General features: G+C 52.9%; 7 protein-coding genes and 1 non-coding gene across 8 annotated transcripts; 4 read left to right on the plus strand and 4 right to left on the minus strand.

Moving 5' to 3' along the window:
* Positions 1–391: 391 nt before the first annotated feature.
* Positions 392–1,925, plus strand: K452DRAFT_328886 (uncharacterized protein; the record flags this gene model as incomplete). The annotated part of the gene is made up of 5 exons (XM_033545016.1): positions 392–851; positions 935–1,049; positions 1,113–1,229; positions 1,284–1,606; positions 1,690–1,925. 5 exons carry the CDS (start codon positions 392–394, stop codon positions 1,923–1,925), a joined length of 1,251 nt encoding a protein of 416 aa, XP_033394067.1.
* A 251-nt stretch (positions 1,926–2,176) lies between these two features.
* Positions 2,177–2,259, minus strand: K452DRAFT_t127. The gene has a single exon. It is a non-coding gene; the product is annotated as a tRNA-Trp (tRNA).
* A 519-nt stretch (positions 2,260–2,778) lies between these two features.
* Positions 2,779–3,127, plus strand: K452DRAFT_234395 (uncharacterized protein; the record flags this gene model as incomplete). The annotated part of the gene is made up of 2 exons (XM_033537365.1): positions 2,779–2,810; positions 2,899–3,127. The coding sequence occupies 2 exons, from the start codon at positions 2,779–2,781 to the stop codon at positions 3,125–3,127; spliced, it is 261 nt and encodes an 86-aa protein (XP_033394068.1).
* An 853-nt stretch (positions 3,128–3,980) lies between these two features.
* Positions 3,981–5,396, minus strand: K452DRAFT_256570 (glycoside hydrolase family 28 protein; the record flags this gene model as incomplete). Its single annotated transcript, XM_033538405.1, has 3 exons — positions 5,077–5,396; positions 4,471–5,027; positions 3,981–4,406 (listed from the first exon to the last, which is right to left on the minus strand). Coding segments are annotated over exons 1-3 (1,281 nt in total), but the record flags the coding sequence as incomplete, so codon positions are not given.
* A 3,126-nt stretch (positions 5,397–8,522) lies between these two features.
* On the minus strand, positions 8,523–8,963 carry K452DRAFT_92578 (uncharacterized protein). The gene has a single exon (XM_033547322.1). It carries the CDS (start codon positions 8,837–8,839, stop codon positions 8,594–8,596), a length of 246 nt encoding a protein of 81 aa, XP_033394070.1. The 5' UTR covers positions 8,840–8,963; the 3' UTR covers positions 8,523–8,593.
* A 1,139-nt stretch (positions 8,964–10,102) lies between these two features.
* K452DRAFT_277471 (uncharacterized protein) lies at positions 10,103–10,599 on the minus strand (the record flags this gene model as incomplete). Its single annotated transcript, XM_033539325.1, has 2 exons — positions 10,103–10,285; positions 10,339–10,599. Coding segments are annotated over 2 exons (444 nt in total), but the record flags the coding sequence as incomplete, so codon positions are not given.
* Positions 10,600–13,544: 2,945 nt separating this feature from the next.
* On the plus strand, positions 13,545–15,751 carry K452DRAFT_361417 (uncharacterized protein). Its single transcript, XM_033546422.1, has 2 exons — positions 13,545–14,460; positions 14,511–15,751. The coding sequence occupies exons 1-2, from the start codon at positions 13,561–13,563 to the stop codon at positions 15,342–15,344; spliced, it is 1,734 nt and encodes a 577-aa protein (XP_033394072.1). The 5' UTR covers positions 13,545–13,560; the 3' UTR covers positions 15,345–15,751.
* Positions 15,752–15,923: 172 nt separating this feature from the next.
* K452DRAFT_321309 (uncharacterized protein) lies at positions 15,924–18,922 on the plus strand (the record flags this gene model as incomplete). The annotated part of the gene is made up of 3 exons (XM_033544385.1): positions 15,924–16,771; positions 16,834–17,536; positions 17,585–18,922. 3 exons carry the CDS (start codon positions 15,924–15,926, stop codon positions 18,920–18,922), a joined length of 2,889 nt encoding a protein of 962 aa, XP_033394073.1.
* Positions 18,923–19,020: the final 98 nt, after the last annotated feature.

The raw sequence follows: 19,020 nt of genomic DNA on the forward strand, positions 1-19,020 counted from the left end.
TGCTGCCCGAGACAGCGCGCCGGCCAATGCATCAGTTGCTCCTGCCAAAACAAAACATCTCTGGGCATAAAGCCGGCGCCTGGGCCATCCTTAGCGTCAGACATCTTCCCTAAGTACCTTATAAAGTTCGTCTCCAACCCTCATTCCTTCAGCTCATATACAAATGCATGCACGGAGACTTTGAGAGATGGAAGTGACTGCAACACCAGAGCGCTGGCAGTGGCTGGGCGCAATGCTAGGAAACAGCGCGGAATCATCGTCCAAAACCAAAGACTCCCAATCCCACAACTGGCGCCATCTACAGGCAACTGCTTCGCACTCCCGATCGACCTCCAATCTTTCTTGGCGTAACAGACGCAAATCATGGCTATCCAGCCTTGCCTGTCTTTTCATGGTCACGGTCCCGCCTTCTCTCATGATTTTGTCATGGATTGCCCTCGAACACTTTGGCGGATCTCTCTTCGCCGCATTGAGCGCCCTCCACGTCGACGGCCTTCAGCCTTTTCTTGGGAAATATGGCCCCGGAGGAAACAAGAAGGTCACCATTGCTTACGTCGCTTGGGTGCTCTTCCAAGCCTTACTCTACACAATTCTACCTGGAAGGAGCAAGGGTCAGTTGACGCCAGCGGGCAATTTGCTTGAATACCGAACAAATGGCTTTCTGGCATGGTCGATCACGGTATCTCTTTCCGCATTGCTTGTTGGTACCGGAACTATTGACCCGGCCATTATCGCAAAACACTGGGAAGAGCTAGTAGTGACCTACAACGCATGGGGCTATACACTTGCTTCAATAGCTTACCTGAAAGCTCATTTCTCACCTTCTTATGCCGAGGACAGAAATTTTAGCGGTAATTACTTCCTGTGCTTTTATTTTCTCTTTAAAGTCAAAACAAAACCCAAATGGATAAAAGTTACTGAACTGATAATCCAGGATCCGCTTTGTATGACTTTCTGATGGGAATTGAATTCAACCCGCGTTTCGGCAAGAATTGGGACTGGAAGCTTTTCCACAACGGTCGGCCGGGAATCATTGGGTGGACGCTGATGTGAGCCTGTTTTTTGCCCAGAAAATGGCTACTATCAATCGAAGGCTAATCACAAAATGACAGCGACCTCTCTTACACTGCTTTACAGTACCAGAAGCACGGCTTTGTTACAAACTCCATCATCATCGTTGACATCCTACACGGGCTCTACGTTGTGGATTTTTTCGTAAACGAGAGCTGGTAATTCCTTCCGCGCCAGTTTTTGAACCATTGGCATCACACTGACGCGTTCAGGTACTTGCGTACCATCGACATCTGCCACGATCACTTTGGCTTTTACCTGGCCTGGGGTTCTGCCGCGTGGCTTCCAACCATGTACACGCTGCAAGCCCAGTACCTGGCACGCTATCCCGTGCAACCTTCTCCACTAGCAGCTGCCGCAAGCCTATGCGCTGGTGTCGGTGGGTATGCGCTCTTCCGCTCTGTCAACGCGCAGAAAGATCTCGTGAGACGCACAAACGGCGATTGTAAGGTTTGGGGCAAGCAGGCAAAGGTCATGCGCTGTACGTTCAAGACGGCTGATGGACAAGACCGTGAGACGCTGCTCCTCCTATCAGGTAAGTTTTTCTAGGCCCGGATTTTCGCCACTCAATGGCAGGTGATACCGCAAGGCTGCATAGAGCAAGCTGACCACTCAAAGGATGGTGGGGCGTCTCCCGCCACTGCAATTATGTCGGCGACCTGCTGCTCTCGTACGCCATGTGCAGTGTCTGCGGGACACGCAACCTGCTGCCGTGGACCTATGCTCTTTTCATGACGTGCATCCTTGTCCATCGCTGCTTTCGGGACGAGCATCGATGTAAGACAAAGTATGGAGATCAGTGGAAGGAGTATTGCGCCAGAGTGAGGTGGAGACTCATTCCAGGGATTTGGTAGGTAGCATCAAGATGGCCGACGAGGGAGTATCGAGAAAGGATAGAGGGTTCGTTTGCATCGTACAAAAAACATACAGGTAGAGTCTGCATAGCCACCTTAGAAATAAATCCGCATCCGTAGTCATCTGCAGTGGTCCAATGAGGAGTGGGTGTGTTCTCAGGCAAAGCCCGGGGTCTGGAACCCAAGCTACGGCGCAAAAAAGGGGCCCACAGGGCACAAGCCCCTTTTGCCTTCAAGAAGGCCAAAAAAGATGACCGAGAGGTGATTTGAACACCTAACCTTCTGGATATTCCTTTGACTGGAATCAGACGCGCTACCATTGCGCCACCCAGCCATGAATCAGCTGCATTGCTGTTAGTCAATTAAACATCATAGCCTATATATCCAAACATGAACCGAGCAGTATAGTTTAATTCTCCTCTATTGATTGAGAGCCCCTTCACACGGTCTGTATGCGGATGAGACTCATACACAATGACTCCGTGATGGAATGTTAAAAGGTTCCTCTGAGTCAAAATAAAGTCACCCAAATTTTGGAGGGTTGTGGAAATGGACGCGGCAACATGACATTTGCTAAACACGATTTCCAAGGGAGACATGTCCGTCGAACCCGCTCCCAGTAGAGATTGGAACAATTGAGATGATGAGCCGTCGTTGTTTTCGTTGCACTGCATGCCTTGTTAATAAGATCTGCCATGAGGGACGGGTCACGTGTGGCGCTAGCTAGGGCTTAGCGAAAACCATCTTGGCGGAGCGCACGCCAATTTCGCGACGCAGAGCGACGACCAGCAGCGACCAGACCTGACACCACCCAGCCAACTCAACCCCTCGCGACCCTCACCCTCAAATCACAATGGAGAACGAACGTGGCGAGCTCGTGGACCTGTCAGTTTCCCCCCCGGCCGCGGAGCCCCCGCCGCGGCCAGCAGAAACGTCAGTGGGAGGGCATTTTCTGACAAGACACTGCGTACAGCTACGTCCCCCGCAAGTGCTCTGCGACCAACCGCATCATCAAGGCCCAGGACCACGCCTCCGTCCAGCTCTCCATCGGCAAGGTCGACGAGAACGGCAGGTACACCGGCGAGAACCAGACCTACGCCCTCTGCGGCTTCGTCCGCGCCATGGGCGAGTCCGACGACTCCCTGAACAGGCTGGCGCAGCGCGACGGTTTCCTGAAGAACGTGTGGAGCGCTAGCCGATAAGCGCCTTATTCCTGGGAATGGTTATGGGAATGGTGAGCGCAATCGCGAGCATAGGCAGGCTGGGCCTCGGTCGTTCAGAGGAGCTGACGGATTCTCTCTCCGCGCAGGCAATGCTTTTCGGTTTCGGTGCTAAAAACGGGGGCTGCAAGCGGGTTTCGATATTGCGCTGTAGTTAAGCAGGTCGCAATCGATTCTTTGACGATTGACGATCGTAGACATCCGGCAGCGACAACCACACAATTCAAAGATTCCTCACGCTACAATTTCCGGCCGCTTGCGCTTTTCCACATGCATGATGTGTTGCAGGATAATACTTTTCGATGTTCTGATTGGTGGCGGATTAAGGCTTCTCAGTCCACTCTGGTGGTAGCTAAATGCTGTCACGCACGAGTTATGTGGCTGAAGAGGTACAGTACACGCGTCGCATATGAACAATTCTATTTTTGAAAAGCTGCGCAGGCTGAGTGGCCTCCTGGGAACGCAAATCGGGTGGAACACCTTTTGAGCAGCAAACATGTCGCGCCATTTTCAGCCTCTGTTCCAATGTCTAACTTAGCAGCAAAATCGTGAGCACTTGGATTCGCCAGTACTCAAGTTACCAATGGTGGCTTTTCTACGGCCCCTTGTCCCACGTAACAATCGTCTACGAACACCTACACCGCAGCCCGGGAACACAGCATCTTAGCGGATGTTTCAGTCACAGGTGCTCACTTCTGTTGATTCTTCACGACATGAATCAACACATCTCCCGTCCAGTTGTACAAGTCGAAGCAGCAGCGATCACGTTGGTCATGGAACCTTTTCAACAGTTCATTAACTTTATCTATCTGTGTACATCTCAAGAGCTGGACTGGCATTCGATATCCAGAGTCGACTCGTCGACGTTGGTACATTCATACTCAGCCTTTCCAGAAGGGCTGGTGACCTCGATATCCGTCAAGGTAATGTTGCTGCAAACATCTGGGCTAGAGCAGACAAGGGTTCCCACCAGGGGATCGTGCTTGTCGCTAGTTTGACCGCTGAAGTTCTTGACCAGGATGTTGGAGATGGTCATGTTGGACGGGTGCTCGTTGCACAGCGTCAGGTTCTTCTGGCCGTAGCACTGCGTGATCTCGACAGCGTAGTCAACGTTGTCGAGCACCATTGTGTCGTAGGTGATGTTGTTGACGCGTCCCAGGCCTCCGCCACCCTGCAGGTCGCCGGACAGGGCAGAGCTGATGCCAGGCCAGACCTTGATGCGCGCACCGTCCGAGGCGTTGCTCATGCTGACGTTGTAGACCTGCAGGGGATACATGTCAGCGTGTCACCCGGTGACGTACGCATACTGTGGAAGGGATACTCACATAGACGTCCTCGACAATGTCCGTCTCACCGACGTACTGGCCCAGGGAGCCGACACTGATACCGTGGCTGCCGTTGCACCAGAGGTTCTGGACAACGATGTTCGTGCTGTTGGGCTTGAACGAGACGCAGTCGTCGCCGTTGTCGATGTGGCTGTTCTGGATGATGATGTTGTCGCTGCGGTATGTATCCCAGCCATCAGTGTTCTTGGCGGGGTTGTCGTTATTGCTGTCACCAGCAATGTCGATGTTGGTGAAGACGACATCGGAGCTGTTGACGACGAGGTTGTACCACTGCGGGCTGTAGCGGAGCTTGAGGTCGGAAATGGAGCCTCCCTTCAGGCCAATGGTGCCGAACAAGATGGGCCGCAGGATGTAGATGTCCTCGGCATACAAGTCGTACCACACTTGGCCATTGCCGTCGATGGTACCACCGCCGTAGACGTTGACGTCCTCGCCTCCCAGCTGGAAGAAGGTCGTCGAGTTCTGGAAGGTCTGGTTGAACGAATGCGCCCGCCAGTAATCCGTGTCGTTTGAGAACTGGACAGTGCCCTCGATGACTGGGAATGCGTCAGCATTGAGCTGGATATTAAGCAAATGAGGACTCACCAATGTCGATGTGCTTCAAGAAGGTAAGGTCCAGCGCGGTGCCAATGGTGTAGTTCGTGTCGGCAGAAAAGACGACGGTACCACCGTTGTTGCACTTATTGATAGCGCTCAAGGCGCTGTCAGAATCATCGCTGCCATCACCAGAAGCTTCAACGACGCAAGTCTGGTTTCTAGCCGGAGAAGAAGGCAATTGCTTCCACGGGTGGTGGGGCGCAATTGCGTGGTTAGGTCGCTGCGCGTGGGCAGCGACAGATGCCGCAGCATTCAAAAGCAGAAAAGCAGCTCCAGTGAACAACATGCTGGACAAGACAAGCTTCGCAATCAAACCGCACAGTCACCTAACTGCGCCAGGGGAAGCTTATCCTTTATATACATGTATCTTCAGGAGTCGCTCGCCCGATCATTTATCCCAGACCGGTTTAACCGTCCGATTTCCCCGGATTTTGTGGGCTGTAGATGATGGGAGATGGCATTTCATGCGTGCCGACTAGCCGCAAGCAGCATGGCGGCCGGTGTTTTCTCTCCGCAGTGGCGTTCTCTCTCCGCTTTCCAAGCTCGCTTGGAGACAAGATTGCTCGGTTATTGGTGGACTTTGTGCCTCCGCTATTGTTTACCCCAGGTTTTCAGCGGCCAAGAAGTTCTATGAGGAGTGTAGAAGCGACGGCGTCGGAGTTCGAAACTGCGAGAGTTGTCGGCAATCCGTAGGTGGATCAAGAACGGCGATTCGAAACCTTTTGGGTTATTGGCGGGATGATCAGGATGATGATCCGAAACATTGGGGGCCTGGGTCAGGAACAAAGGTACGCACATGCAAGCGCGAGATACTTACTTCAAAATTTTAGGAGCTTAACATGGATAAAGTTGAGTTTTGACTCGCGTATAACTTTCCTCCTGAACAACGGCTTTCTGGCTGGCGGAGAGCACGTAATCATCACAAAAGAATCCCTGCAGGTACGGATAGAAGCGAGACTCCCGCAGGTAGCCGAACGAGGACCTCTTCGTCTGTCCGCGAGCTTTGGCCTCTAACCCTGACCTCGCTCCACTTCATTCGAATGCACGACGTTCACCAGAAGCGCGCTGGCAGGCTGACCGCCATAAAAACACAGGCGGTGTAGTTGCTAACCGACATCTCTCCTGTACCTGCGGACCGGGACGACACGGACGAAATCTCCACTCTATGGCGTGGTACGAGACCGAGCTCAACCTCCATAAGATGAGAAAGCCGATGATGAGGCCGGAAAGATTCACGGCTCCAGCGCTTCGAAGCTCGTTGAGCCTGCGCTGCACGGCATCGCGCGCCCTGCATGTCCGCTTCTCTTGCCACCATACGTCGTCGTCAACATAAGCATCTGTGCGGGCCTGCTGGCGGCGCAAGCGCGGGCCTCGACGTCTTGTGTGCAACACTGCAAGTGTGTACAGGTCGCTACCAAAGACTCGGGTGAAATATGTCATTACCGCTGCCGATTCTGCTAAGATGAGCACTGGCTGGCAGATTCTTGAAGCGCTGGCCGCCGAGCTGCGCGCGTAACTCGATAGGAAATCGCGTATCACCCTTTGTGTAACGACGACGTTCCGTGAGCCAGGTCTTGCCGTCGAGGCCTTCACGCTTTGGGTCGTTCCCACATAGGGGGCTTCGAAATTCTGCTGAGGAGCTTTCGTATGTGCGGGTTCAAAAGTAGGCCCCTGTCTTTCCCATTCGTTGACAGCGCTTAGGTGCAGAAATAATCGTCGCTCATTTATCGAAAACCAGAATCTCGAGATTTGCGAGATTCGTTTTCCCTGCATTTCTTCTTGCCTCACTTCTTATCCTTGAAGCTGTCAAACCGCACAACCTACGTATTTCGGTGTTGTCCTTTTCCAGGGCATACCACATCGCTTTGTTCCCATTGACCATATTGGACGGCATCGTTATCGCCTGCAACGATTCTGTCTAGCTGCATGCAGGTGTGCTTCCATTCTGCACACGCTGTCATCGATCCTTCAACAAGATTGCTTCCGCTCGCAATATATCATTTTTTACGTCCAAGTGTCAGTGCGTCGAGGATACAAGACTCCAAGAGGATGAAAAGCAGAAAAACGGCGACATAGTAAGCTGTGCAGTGTATGTTTTTTCTTCTGCTACTTCTGGTCGCTAGCACTTCAAAACATCTGGACCTCGAGGGGAGCCAAAAACACGATATACTGGAAAACGGTATCGGTGAATCAAGAAAAGAAAAAAGCGGCCAACGTGGTACAGTTCAATGGTAGCCCAAGAAAGCGATCTGGAGATATCTTTATCCATGTCGAGAGCATTCATGCTAGCAACCGAACTAAAGAATGTGGTGTAGGAAGCAACAGCCACCAAGATAATCGGTTAGGACACGGTTGTCTCCAGACTAGTTATCGCTTACGAGCGACTGCAGCATGCGCACATGTAGCTTTGATGGTCTAGCCCTGCGCGAAAGCCCCACCGCAAACGGGAGGATCTACGTCCCTTGCCTAGTAGGATCTGTACGTAGTACATAACCAGTACGAGCAGCGACTCATCGTACTGTACACTCCATGCACAGCCAAACCCCCAATGCAAGTACGGTTTAAGGTGCTCATTGGCTGGCGCAGGCCTCCGAAGACATCAGCTCTATGGTCATGACCAGGTTTTGTACCACAGGAACGGTCTTTGTCAAAGCTCCACGCCGGCAATCGAAATAATGGAGTCTGTCAGACACGACATAGCCGAATCAGCAGGAAGAGAGTAATCCGGTTAAAGCCGAGTCCAAATCTGGTCGAATCAAATGCACTACGGGGGTTCCATGAAACAGTCTAACAAGGTAAATCACTCACAAGATCACAAAGTTAATCTTCACAGCCGCAAGATAAACTTTATCCTCACAGCTCTAACAAGCTTTACCGAATGCCAGTAGACTTCATCATTGTGCGACTTCCACCACCCAGAGGCCTCTTGCCCGGCTGAACGCCTCCCATATGGGCATGAAGGATTATTAAGCTCCTATGGACAAAACGCACGAACAAGGTACCGACAGCGCCTAGAGCAACAAACCCAGAACGTCGCGCTGCTGTCCCACAATGCATAGGAGTGAACTCCGCTCCCCTGTAACCCTGTTCGACCAGGATTGAACATATGTACGTTAACAAAGCAGGAGCAGTTAGCATAACTGCACTCAAGGCTCGTTTCCCATCCCCCATATACATATCCAACGGCTACGCTAACCTGCCGTCCCGAACCGTACGTACGTCCAAGCCTCAGCGCGACGCGCCGCAGCAGCAGCAGCAGGGCACGAAACAGGCCGCGGTAGTGGCTGCAGCACAGCAGAGCACAAGCGGGGGCTATATTTACCGCAGAACAGGACTCAGCCACGACGAGCGGGCGCATAAGTAAGCAGGACGCACACCCGCGCGTGCCGCAGAAGAGGCGGGCGCGCGGCCGCTGCCGTGGCTGCAGCCTGGGCTGCGTCGTCGGCTTCGGCTTTTCCGCTCCGCACCGCTCTCTGTGCGCGGTTTTGGCGCTGCGGATGCTGTCTCATCTGTGGGTGTTCTGCAGTGCTGCTGCTGCTGCTGCTTCGAGCCTCAATTGCCCTCCCGTCCCCCCCCCCCCCCCCTGGCCGCCCTCCCCCGCACTGCCGAGCCAGAAGAATGCCGTGCCAGGGCGCGGAAGCTCAGGGCGCACATGGACGGGCACGAGCAGGGATGATGGTACGATGGGGGCGCGGGCGCGATCGTGACGTGGTGTAAGAGGAAGTGAAAGGAATGGGAGAGATTCACGCATCCAGACGAGAGCCACAAGTGGCTAAGTGCGTCCTGCACCGCGCTGGCAATCTGATCCACAGATCACGCGTGTCTTCACTAGCTACGCAACGTGCAGAAGCGGGGAGGCGGTCTGCGCCCCTGTATGCGGTCTGCTCTGCACGGCCCGTGAATAATTTGGGCGGTCCGACCTGCGCCGTCCTTGCTGCACAAGATCCTGCGGCCTGCGTTTAGGCCAAGCTAGACGTCAGTCTTCATCGCCGCCCTGTCATGCTACTGCAGATGCTCCCCACATACATGCACCGTTATGGTGCGACACTGGCGGAGGTATGCCCATACCTCCCTTTCTCCCCCAAATCGTCATATGTCGTGTACACCATGATGAGAAGAATCAAACGTGCATCTTGTAAGCTACCGACTTTATTAGAACAACTCTCCAAGCGAGGAACGTACATAGACAATCAATATCCTTGTCCGTCCCCCGTTAAACAACCACTCTTGCTTGCCTCATGGAAACAGCTATGCATATCCACGTCCGGGAACTGTACGAAGAACGGCACCAGGAACTGCAAAGAGCGGACAGGATTCGAAATAATCCCCAAAAGGCTATCTACCAGCCTCAAAGCGGAACGACATCAACACAGGGGTATCCTCAGCGCCTGAAGCGCAAAGAGCCGAAAAGATGACTAGTAGGGGTAAACACGTGAAGATACAAAGGGAAAAATAGATTTGGGAAACATAAAAGACGGCAAATAAGAAAGAAAAACACATGCAGAACTAACTCATCTACAGGCTACATGGTAGAGTTGGCTTCAAAGAATGGACCAGCCACAAAGCCATGCATGTCCATGTCCTGATCATGGATGGAAACCCTGTCGAAATCCGAGCTCGGCGGCGTCGTGGGCCCATCGTCTGATTCCGGGCTGGTGGAGAAGGGGTTGTTGACAGGCGGAGCGCTGTAATTGTCCACGTAGTACTGCTCGTCCGACTCGGGCGACGAGTGTGCATGCGGCGGCGGATACGGCGTGATGATTCCAGCAGACGTCGGCGCGGCTGGCAAACGCCCCCTGCCAAAGAATCTGCAGGGCCCGGCTTCGAAGCGGTAGGGGTAGTCGTGCAGGAGCCCCTGCGGCTGCAGCAGCCCCTCCGCTTTGATGTCGTCTGTGAGCCCTGCGCTGTAGTCGATCTCCGCTGGGTCGTATGCATCGCCCAGTGGTAGGCAGATGTCTGGCGTCAGACCGCTGTCGAATATCCCGCGCTCGGGTCGGCGCTGTCGAGCCACTTTGCGGGCAGTGTGGCCGCCTTTGGCGCTCGGTGCTTGCATGGCCTTGGTGCTGCGCGGCTTGGTGTTCTTGGTTCGATATCGCGTCGTGCTCTTCACTCCTTCGCGTATGGCCTCGTCGGTCAGCATCCACATGTTGCCTTTCTTTGAGTCCTCCCCAGCTGGTTGTTCAACTTTCTTGAAGGCCTAATGCATGTTAGTGGATATATTCTCCGCTGGAGTGAGAGCAATGGCCTTACCCCATTCATGGATAGATTGTGCCGGATGCTGTTCTGCCACCCTTTGGTCTCCTTGTCTGTGGCCTTGTCCGTGTTCTCCTTGAACCAGGCGTAGATGTCCTTCAGAACCATGGTGTACCCAGGAGATTGCATGAGCGCTTTGTAGATAAGCTTCGCATACGGGGGCTCTTTTTCGGGATTAACTTCGTCTTGGATGGGCTCACTGGCAGACCGCTCCTCATCAAGTGGTTGGAGATATTCCAACTTGACTGAATGGTCCATTGGATCAGAGAATGGGCTATGGTGCATTGGGTGGTAGCCATCATGCATGAGGCTGTGCCCATGAGGGAGTCCTATTCCGTGGGAGTAGCTGACATCTTCCATGCCTTCCGCGAAGCAGTGGTTCGGAGGACACAAGTCTTGCTGCTTTGACATTGACATCTGGTAGGCCGCGGGATCAATTCCAGAATAACAGCTCCGTGGGCAGTTGGGATCCGTGTTGTAGGTGTATTGAGGGAAATGGTAGCCACCCGTCAATTGCTGTTGATCCGGTCCACGAAGCTGTGATCCATAGTTGAACATTGGTTGCGGGTTGGGTTGATACGAGGAATAAACTTGATAGTTGGAGCACTCGTGGGGCTGGTCTTCAAAGTCGTAAGGGCTCTGGCCGCCCTGCGATGCCGGCCACCGAGATGTTTCGGAGAGACATTCCATTTCGTCGTAGTCTGGTGCTTGAAGCGGGAAGCCTGCTGCTGAGGTCGTCACAGCGGATGAAGACAAAGCCATGATGGATGTTGTGGTTTGAGTCTGACGAGGAACGTGGAAAAGGAAAGAACTCCTGGGTGGTGTATCACGTCTAAAAGGAACGGGAAGATCTTCTGGTCGGATGCGATGGGATGACTCTGTAATTGTCATGCTGTCTGCGTGTATTTTGAGCTCGAAGGAGGCGGAGTGCGGTAAATGTTGACGGGAAGCACTGCCAGCGTTATGGGTCACACTGGGCGTAGAGGCGGAAGCTTGAAGGATTTTAGAACATCAAAAGTGGCAGTGAGACATTTCTATGGAACGCATGTCCGTCTAACCAGACAGCCTCTGACGGTGAGTATCATCCGACGCGGATGCCAACACATGGCATGTCTTATGCAGGGATTGAGGGAGCAAACAAAAACTCCCGGGAAACAATCCTTCGTTGTGAGCCCTGGGTCGCAATCAAATGGAGCCTTGCAGGAGGACCGTGGCAGGTGTAGGCCGGCAAGGATAGTTGGCTGAGGCCTTTGTCAATCGCTGTGGTCGCACCAGTGCTCTGGGACGGCCCTCCCATCCATGCCAAGCCCTGCAGGCCGCCGCCTCACCAGCAAAGCGGCCAAAGCCCGCCAGCACTCAGACGCGGAGCGGCATGCCGATCAGACGCGCTTGGGCCTGCCGGCTGCCAGAATTCTAGAAGGGACATGTGAGGCGCAAGTCGTGCGCTGCCGCAGATCTGTTCGGCTAGGACCAAGGATTTGTGATGGCCGTAGTACGGATCTGGAAAACCATAGAAGAAGTTGTCGGCACCATCGTTACATCCCCGCATGCCCCGAAGAATCATTGTGGTTGGTTCTCACATTGCGACACGTGCTCAACGGCTGCCTCGTGAACCAACGTGGGCATCGTTTGACGCGGAGCTGACGGCGTTTCAGGCCCAAATGCCGCCGTCATTGCCACAGTCGCAACTTTATTTGGGAGGTGCACAAACTGGGCTGAAGCGGCTACCAAGCGCAGCCTCATTTGTTTGAGCCTCTTTTGCTGTACGTTTGCCAGGCTGAGCTTTGCTCGACCTGCACGGAAGTGAAAACAGGAAGCAACGTTCTTGGGGCATGGCATCGCCTATATCCTGCAATCAGCTATGTGCCTAAGAGTTCCAGGAGATACGTATGATTGCGGTATCGCGTCATTGTAGAATGCAGAACCGGAAATTGCTTGCAGGTCCGTGGATTATCCAGGTACTGTCAGGATATGCCGTACCAAGAAAAAAACAGCCAAATATGAAGGTCGTATTGACGCGCGTTGCATCGAAGCGGAAATAGTAGGCGTGGTGTTCGTCCTCCCAACACGGAAACAACGGGCTCAGATGAAACAGCCACCCACTCGTTTTCTGTAATATATCTAAGGTGCGTTAGCCCCCGATCACTGCACGACGTGACCTCGTCAGGTGGAAGCTCACCTCTTGAACTGGAGTAAAGCTGAAGAGTACAATGACGATTTAGCGCGATGACACCACAGCGGGATTTTTGACAAATGCAGACATTGGTCCGCTTTCCGTAACTAAAATCGTCGAATTACCTCGTCACTGCCTTGAAGCCACGCTCATGCTTGGCACTGTAATCCCACTCCTGCATACAACGTCAACTTTGACTTCAGCTACGAGGCTGTGTTGGAACGTACCTCGTCGTCAATCCGGAAAGCAATGACTTCGGAGGGCCGGGGATGAACCGAATAAGGCATGTGTCCTCTCCGGCTGGCGCAAAGGACTGCAGGACTGCCCGCGCTTGCGTCCGTTCTCTTTCTCGATGCGATAGGTTAGGGACTTGGATTTGTCGAGGTTCGATAGTAACTTCTAAACTTGTAGACTTGAACTACCTTGGGCGGGAATTGTCATGATCATAGTGCACTTCCACTGTGGTTGAAATAACGAGGCTTGCGCACGGGGTCGTGTATTCCAAAACTTCCTGTCCTTTCTATCCGTTTTAATTGAGGTATGTATCGGTGTCTTTCTTCAATTCCGCCAACCGAGAGTCGCTTAGAGACTCTGGGTCCACGCTGTTAAGCTCGTTGTCGTCCTCTCCGTCGTTGAATGCGCCTTACGTGGCATCGATAACGCGTAAGATAACAGAAAGCCTGGCGTGAGGTCTTGCGTGCCTTTCTTTACACGACTAGCTTCTTTTTCCTTGTCTACCGCAAGGCAATGTGATCCTCGTCCGCGACCCAGACCTCCTCTTGCATGTCGACCGAGCGCTTGCTTGGTATCGTAGAGGGTGGCATCCTGTTAAGAGCGCGACCCATTTGGACGTGTCATGGCGAATTCCAGCTGTCCATGATTGTTCGTTGTTGGCACAATGGGTTTTCACGGAAGGAAGTCGAGTGCGAGACGCGGCGTGCGCGGGTCTTGCCGAGCCGAGAGGTGGACGTCACAGGGCAAGGCGGCGATCAGCTAGCGCCCGCCTCACGAACTTCAACATCACCCTCAACATCATCGCCGGCTTCATGGACGCAACATGGCAGCCGTTGCAGGCTGCAAACCTGCCAAAAGGGTATCCGCCACTGCTTGTGAAGGCCACTGTCTCTTCAAATAGCTACTCAATCTGCTTGACAGATTTCAGTCGCGTATGGGAAGAGGCCTTGGACAGACGATCGATCATCCGGAGAGCACTTAATGAGGATACTACTATCGATCCGAGCGAAGATGCAGTTCAGCTAAAGATTTTGCTGGATAAGCTGAAAGGCGCTGTTCAAGGAGAGAAACAGACACAACGTCTTCTTTTAAGAGAAGCGGATGAAAACAGCTTAAGGTTGCATCTCAAATCTCCGCTTCCAGCCCCGCTTGGCACTCTAGAATGGAACGTCAACTTAAAACTCCAGGATGCGGACTCTCTTCGTGGCCAACTGGTTTTTCCTCTTTTACGTATAGCACACGCACAAAAATCTCAGGTAGCGGAGCTTATTGGGCAACTCAACGCCAAAGACCACATTATATCGAAGTTGCTTGACAAGCTGGAAAATTCCGGTATGGGTATATCGAGCGTTTTCCCCGGCATGTCACAAACCAAGACCTCAAGAAAAGCATCTCAAAGGGAACAGGCAGCACGGCAGATTCATGGGTTAGGAGCATTTGATACCCAAAAGTGGCACCAGAGCCACGAGGTTACTCCCACAGGAAGTGTATCCATGGATAAAATGGTGGCTGAAGTTTTCAATCAACCTGTAGCCCTGCAGGATGAGAGCAGGATTGATGGTGCAAAGGCCGACTGGTGGTCAAATTTGCCACTCAACGCCGAGGATATTGATTTCGATCGCATTGATGAGCAATCGACTACTGATGCTGGCACTGATGTTGATACGAAAGCCCAAGCGCAAGAAGTTCTGGATGTGGATGACAGCTTCGAGGTATGTGTCGCATATGGTTCGTACACTATTTATTCTGATACAGAAAACAGCGCCAAGAGACACCGCCTCACCTGAAAAAAAGAAAGCCAGGCCTCGGCCGAAGCTCTACGAAGTCGCCCACTCCGCCAAATACGAACAGAAATGTATATGACGATGATGAGACTACGGATGACGACGACCTTGCCGTACCACCGTCCAGTGTACAACTAGCATCATCCCCGGTGTCGCGACCAATAGAGAGATCATCATCTGTGCCACGCAGTGGCTCTTTTACAAGAGCTTCAGGAGCTCCTTCAAGGGCTCGCAGGGATGACATCGCGGATAGAGGAACAACCAGATCCCCGGATGAATCGTCATTGGGACAAAGGGCTTCAATCCCGCGAGCTGATGTTGCCCCATCTGACGCTGAAACAGAAGATGATCTAGACTATGCGGTGCCTCCAAGTTCTCCACCCGCACCGAGTGTGAGCGAGGTAGATGTGGATACGAGAACGCCACCGCGCAGACGGAAGCTCGGTATGATTGGTGGTGGCAGAGGAGCAGGAGACAGCACAGGTCAGAGCATATCTTCTACGCCCATGCCCGAACCTACACCGGAGCCTGCTCCACAATTGCAGCCTGCTCGCGGCAGGATTGGTAAAATTGGTGGAAGAAGGGCACAACCGTCTGAGACTCCCGAATTGGCTCAATCCCGAGAGTCCACGGGTTTTGGGACAAGTAAGCCTCAGTCGCCGGATGCCAAGGGCGATGGCAAGCGAGAGACCGGTCAGCCATCGAACCTGCCACCAGAATCCGAAGAACAGCGCGCAAATCGGAAACGTGAAGAGCTGAAGCGAGAATTGGCGGCGAAGTCTCAGGTTACGAAGAAAAAGCGCAAATTTTAGGAAGCAAGCAACGAACTTACAATTACGCACCAGCCGGTACAGTCCAATCCAAGGAATTATAACCATAGAGTCGCTTGATGTCGGTCGGCTCAAATGGGAGGCAAAAGGGATTTCTATTGGTGAACCTGAGCCTACCGCGCTGGTGGAAACGTGTGATGACAAGCAAGAAATTGAAGGCCAAACAAGTGAGGTTTGATAGACAGTGTCGTTTCTAGAACGTCTTTGCTGTAAAATGTCCATATGGCTGGCTGGAGTATATCGTTCGTTTTATTTCACCGCGGCAGTTTCTCTTTAACTTTATGCTTTGAAGGGGAGTGGAGAGGGTGTGAAGGAAGATTACCTTGGGGTTTTGTCGTCGGCTTTTATCGTGTTAGTGATCGGGAGCTACAGTTTCATTTCCCTTGCCCGCCACCCTGAGCTCTAACATCCATGGGGACGGCCGGCCGCCTGCAGACAAATTTCCCGGTATGAGCTTGCTCGCGCTTTCCTTTTCCGCGCCCTCACCAAACACCAAACCCACCACACCCGCCGACAACCAAATGCGCCACACATTCTGACATCGCTCCCTCAGCATTGACAATGTGTCAATACAGTTATGTGTACTATTCCTACTGTGACCATGCGGAACTCACTCTGCTCGAATACTGTTCGGCTGCCGTTGCGAAAGCTGGTCGTTTGTCTCACGCCGACAGGGTGCAAACGCACGACGACGGACAGCAGCAGCACTGGGGCAGGCCGACCGATAACGAACCTGGTGGCGCGAGCGAATGCGACACCAGAGTACAGGGAGCTTCGCAACCCGCTAATACTTTGCAGCAGCATGTCATAAGTGAAGGGTCGGGTCATGATGCGCCAGGTCAAGATGCGTCAGATCACTTCGAATCTCAAGACGACGCGTTTCAACAGCAGTCGAGCGTGACAGAGGAAGACGTCGGCATGATGAAGGATAATAACTTTCGGATACAGAGTGTTGCTCCGGGTGAGAATGTGCAATCTACGCCTTCTACTTTGAGCCCAGCCGCGAGACTAGCAGCCCGCTTCCAACAAAGCGAACAGGATCCGTTTATCGAGAAATCGGCGCCTGGCCTTGGACCAAAGAACACTCCAAAATCGCCCTTCAGTTATGCAGACATCCTTAAGACCAGATCTCCGGAGACTACTCGCACCTTCGCGCTGCCCAAAAAGACCACAACGGAAGGCGTGAAACAGCAAGATCGCACGGGACCAAGAGCTCCTCTGGCCATTACCACGAACCTTCCCCAACAGCGTAGGAGCAGTGAGCCGACCTTCGATCTTGCCTCTCCCCAAGCATTTCCCACACTCTCCTCGAAGACAACCACAACTGCTCCTCCCTCAGCGGTGAGCAGTGGCAAATCAGGGCGATCAACGTCTTGGGCACAGGTCGTGAGTCTAACTACATCCAACGAGTAAGTCATGTTTCTTGCTTCGCTCCTAGCGTTCATAGATACGGCTGTTAACTGATTGATAGGTCAAGCCCTAGCTCGTATTCGGGACCTACAGCTGAATCAGACGCTGGCACCGTCTCGACATCAGTCTCAACATCCTTGACATCCTTCCCCAGCGACATAACATTCGATCCGAGCAACCCATCTGCTGAGCGTAGCCCACAGTACACCCAACCCCCGTTTGATGAAGCCGCGAAGATGGTGAAGGACATTATCATCCCACCTATTACCAAAGATCCAGATCCTGCGCCGCATAGCCCGCGGAAGACTTTACCGACCGAATGGCTTCAGGATACTTCAGGCGGACACCCACAATACTCTTCTCTTCATCCGAAGAAATCGATGGGTACGCTCCGAACACCAGAAGCAACATCTCATGAGCGAGCAACATCCCCAACAAAGACAATTGCAAAGCCATTTATGTTCGCAACGGCGCGGCGTGCTGCTGAGCGTGAGGCCAAAGTCAGAAGCTCGTCGACTTCGCCAGTCAAGAGTTCATCCGACCCTTCCAAATCTGTCAAGGGCAAACCGGCAAAACTCCAACCATCCACGATGTCGCATTCTCATGCAAGCAGTATTAGCACGACGGGTACTGTTTTCCATACTGCGCATGCATCACCAACCCATAGTATCTCGACGCTCAGCTTTGCTTCTGATACAGACGACCACGGCGACATAGTTTCGGCCCTAGGTTCTCCATCGCGCATTCCGCGCTTGGCTCTTAAGGTCCGTCGCGGAAGAACCCAGACCGGACACACTGATAAAACTACACAGCTTTCGGAAATTCTGCAGGTAGAACTCACACTTTCTGGGCCTGTCGAAGAGCCTGAATCTGGAATCAATGAAATCCATCAAAAAGTTGTGGAGCTTGTTGAGGATAGCGTGGACCACAGTGTCACCTCGGAGGGAACAGACACCAATGAACCTCCTAAGCTCCTCGATGTTGCATATTCTTTGGAAACAGCCATGAAGAACGAAGAAATCACTGGCATTCGATTCGAAGCATTTGGACCGCACCCCCAAGACCACACTGATGATGATGATATATCTGTATTAAGCACATCGAAGACTCATTTTCAAGACAAAAGCCAGCAATCGGAAGCTGAATTTTGTACAGCCATTGACGAGCTGGAGGCTTCTTTGACCACGAGGAAGCCGGAAATAGATGCGGTATCCGACCAAGCAGAATCAGCTCAGAGCACACAGCGGCAGGCCCGTGATGGCAACGACCACGTTAGTTCGCAAAATACATTCATTGAGAGCAACCACTACGCTATTAGTGCCGCCCCTGCTTCTACACAAGACCCTGCTATCCTCTACAAGGGACATGGACACAAAGAGGTCTTTCGCTCAGCGCCAGAGTTGTTGAAGATGTTGAGGAGGAGGAGTGCTACATTACCGGCCAAAGTAGCGCTTACTGCCGCGGCCAAGGTAGCGCTCAATGCTGAAGCCAAGGAATTCGTTCCGATGGGAATTCCGGCCGAATCATGGGAGAATTCGTACTTTAACCGCGCTCCGTTGCCGGCTGAGATGATATACCCAGGTTGGAAACTCAACATGCCTAGGTCTGATGCTAACGCCACTGATTATCCTGCTTATCCCGCAATGTTGTCGGAGAGCATGCAGCAGATTATTAGATCCCCAGCGGAGCGCCCACAAACGTGGAAAGCCAAAAGCAGTGCTTCTCCCAAGAAGTCACTGAGGAAGATTTGGCCATCGAAGAGATACAAGCGCTTCGTGTCAGCTGACAGCGAATCGGACGGGAACACCATCACTCAAGCTTCATACAAAAAGTGGACGAAGAAGAACAACGGCCAGAAACGTGATTGGAATTCACACTGGTATGATGGGGCATGGAAGAGCGTGAATGGCGCACCGCCGACGTTCGAATCGTTCTACGCAGATCGAGCGCAGCGGATACCGTCGGACGATCGCAGCATCGTCACGAATCCGTACCATGGACGCACAAGCTCCAAGAGCTCTGGGTCCACGACTGCGGGCAACGGCCCGGAGCAGAATCTCGGGCACGAGGTCATTGAGCCTTGCGGTCACTGGAACGTTACCATGGCGGGAGAATTCGGGAACGCCGCCTGCCATGAGTGTTTGCCGTGATTCAGCGTTTCTCGACGCCATGGCTGTCTGGTATGTTCGAGGTTCTCGCGGACGGTAGGTATATGTCGATGCTGCTAGTTGGATTAGCGTTTTGCGTG

This window comes from Aplosporella prunicola (genome assembly GCF_010093885.1).
Source record: "Aplosporella prunicola CBS 121167 unplaced genomic scaffold K452scaffold_24, whole genome shotgun sequence".
Classification (NCBI taxonomy): Eukaryota; Fungi; Ascomycota; class Dothideomycetes; order Botryosphaeriales; family Aplosporellaceae; genus Aplosporella; species Aplosporella prunicola.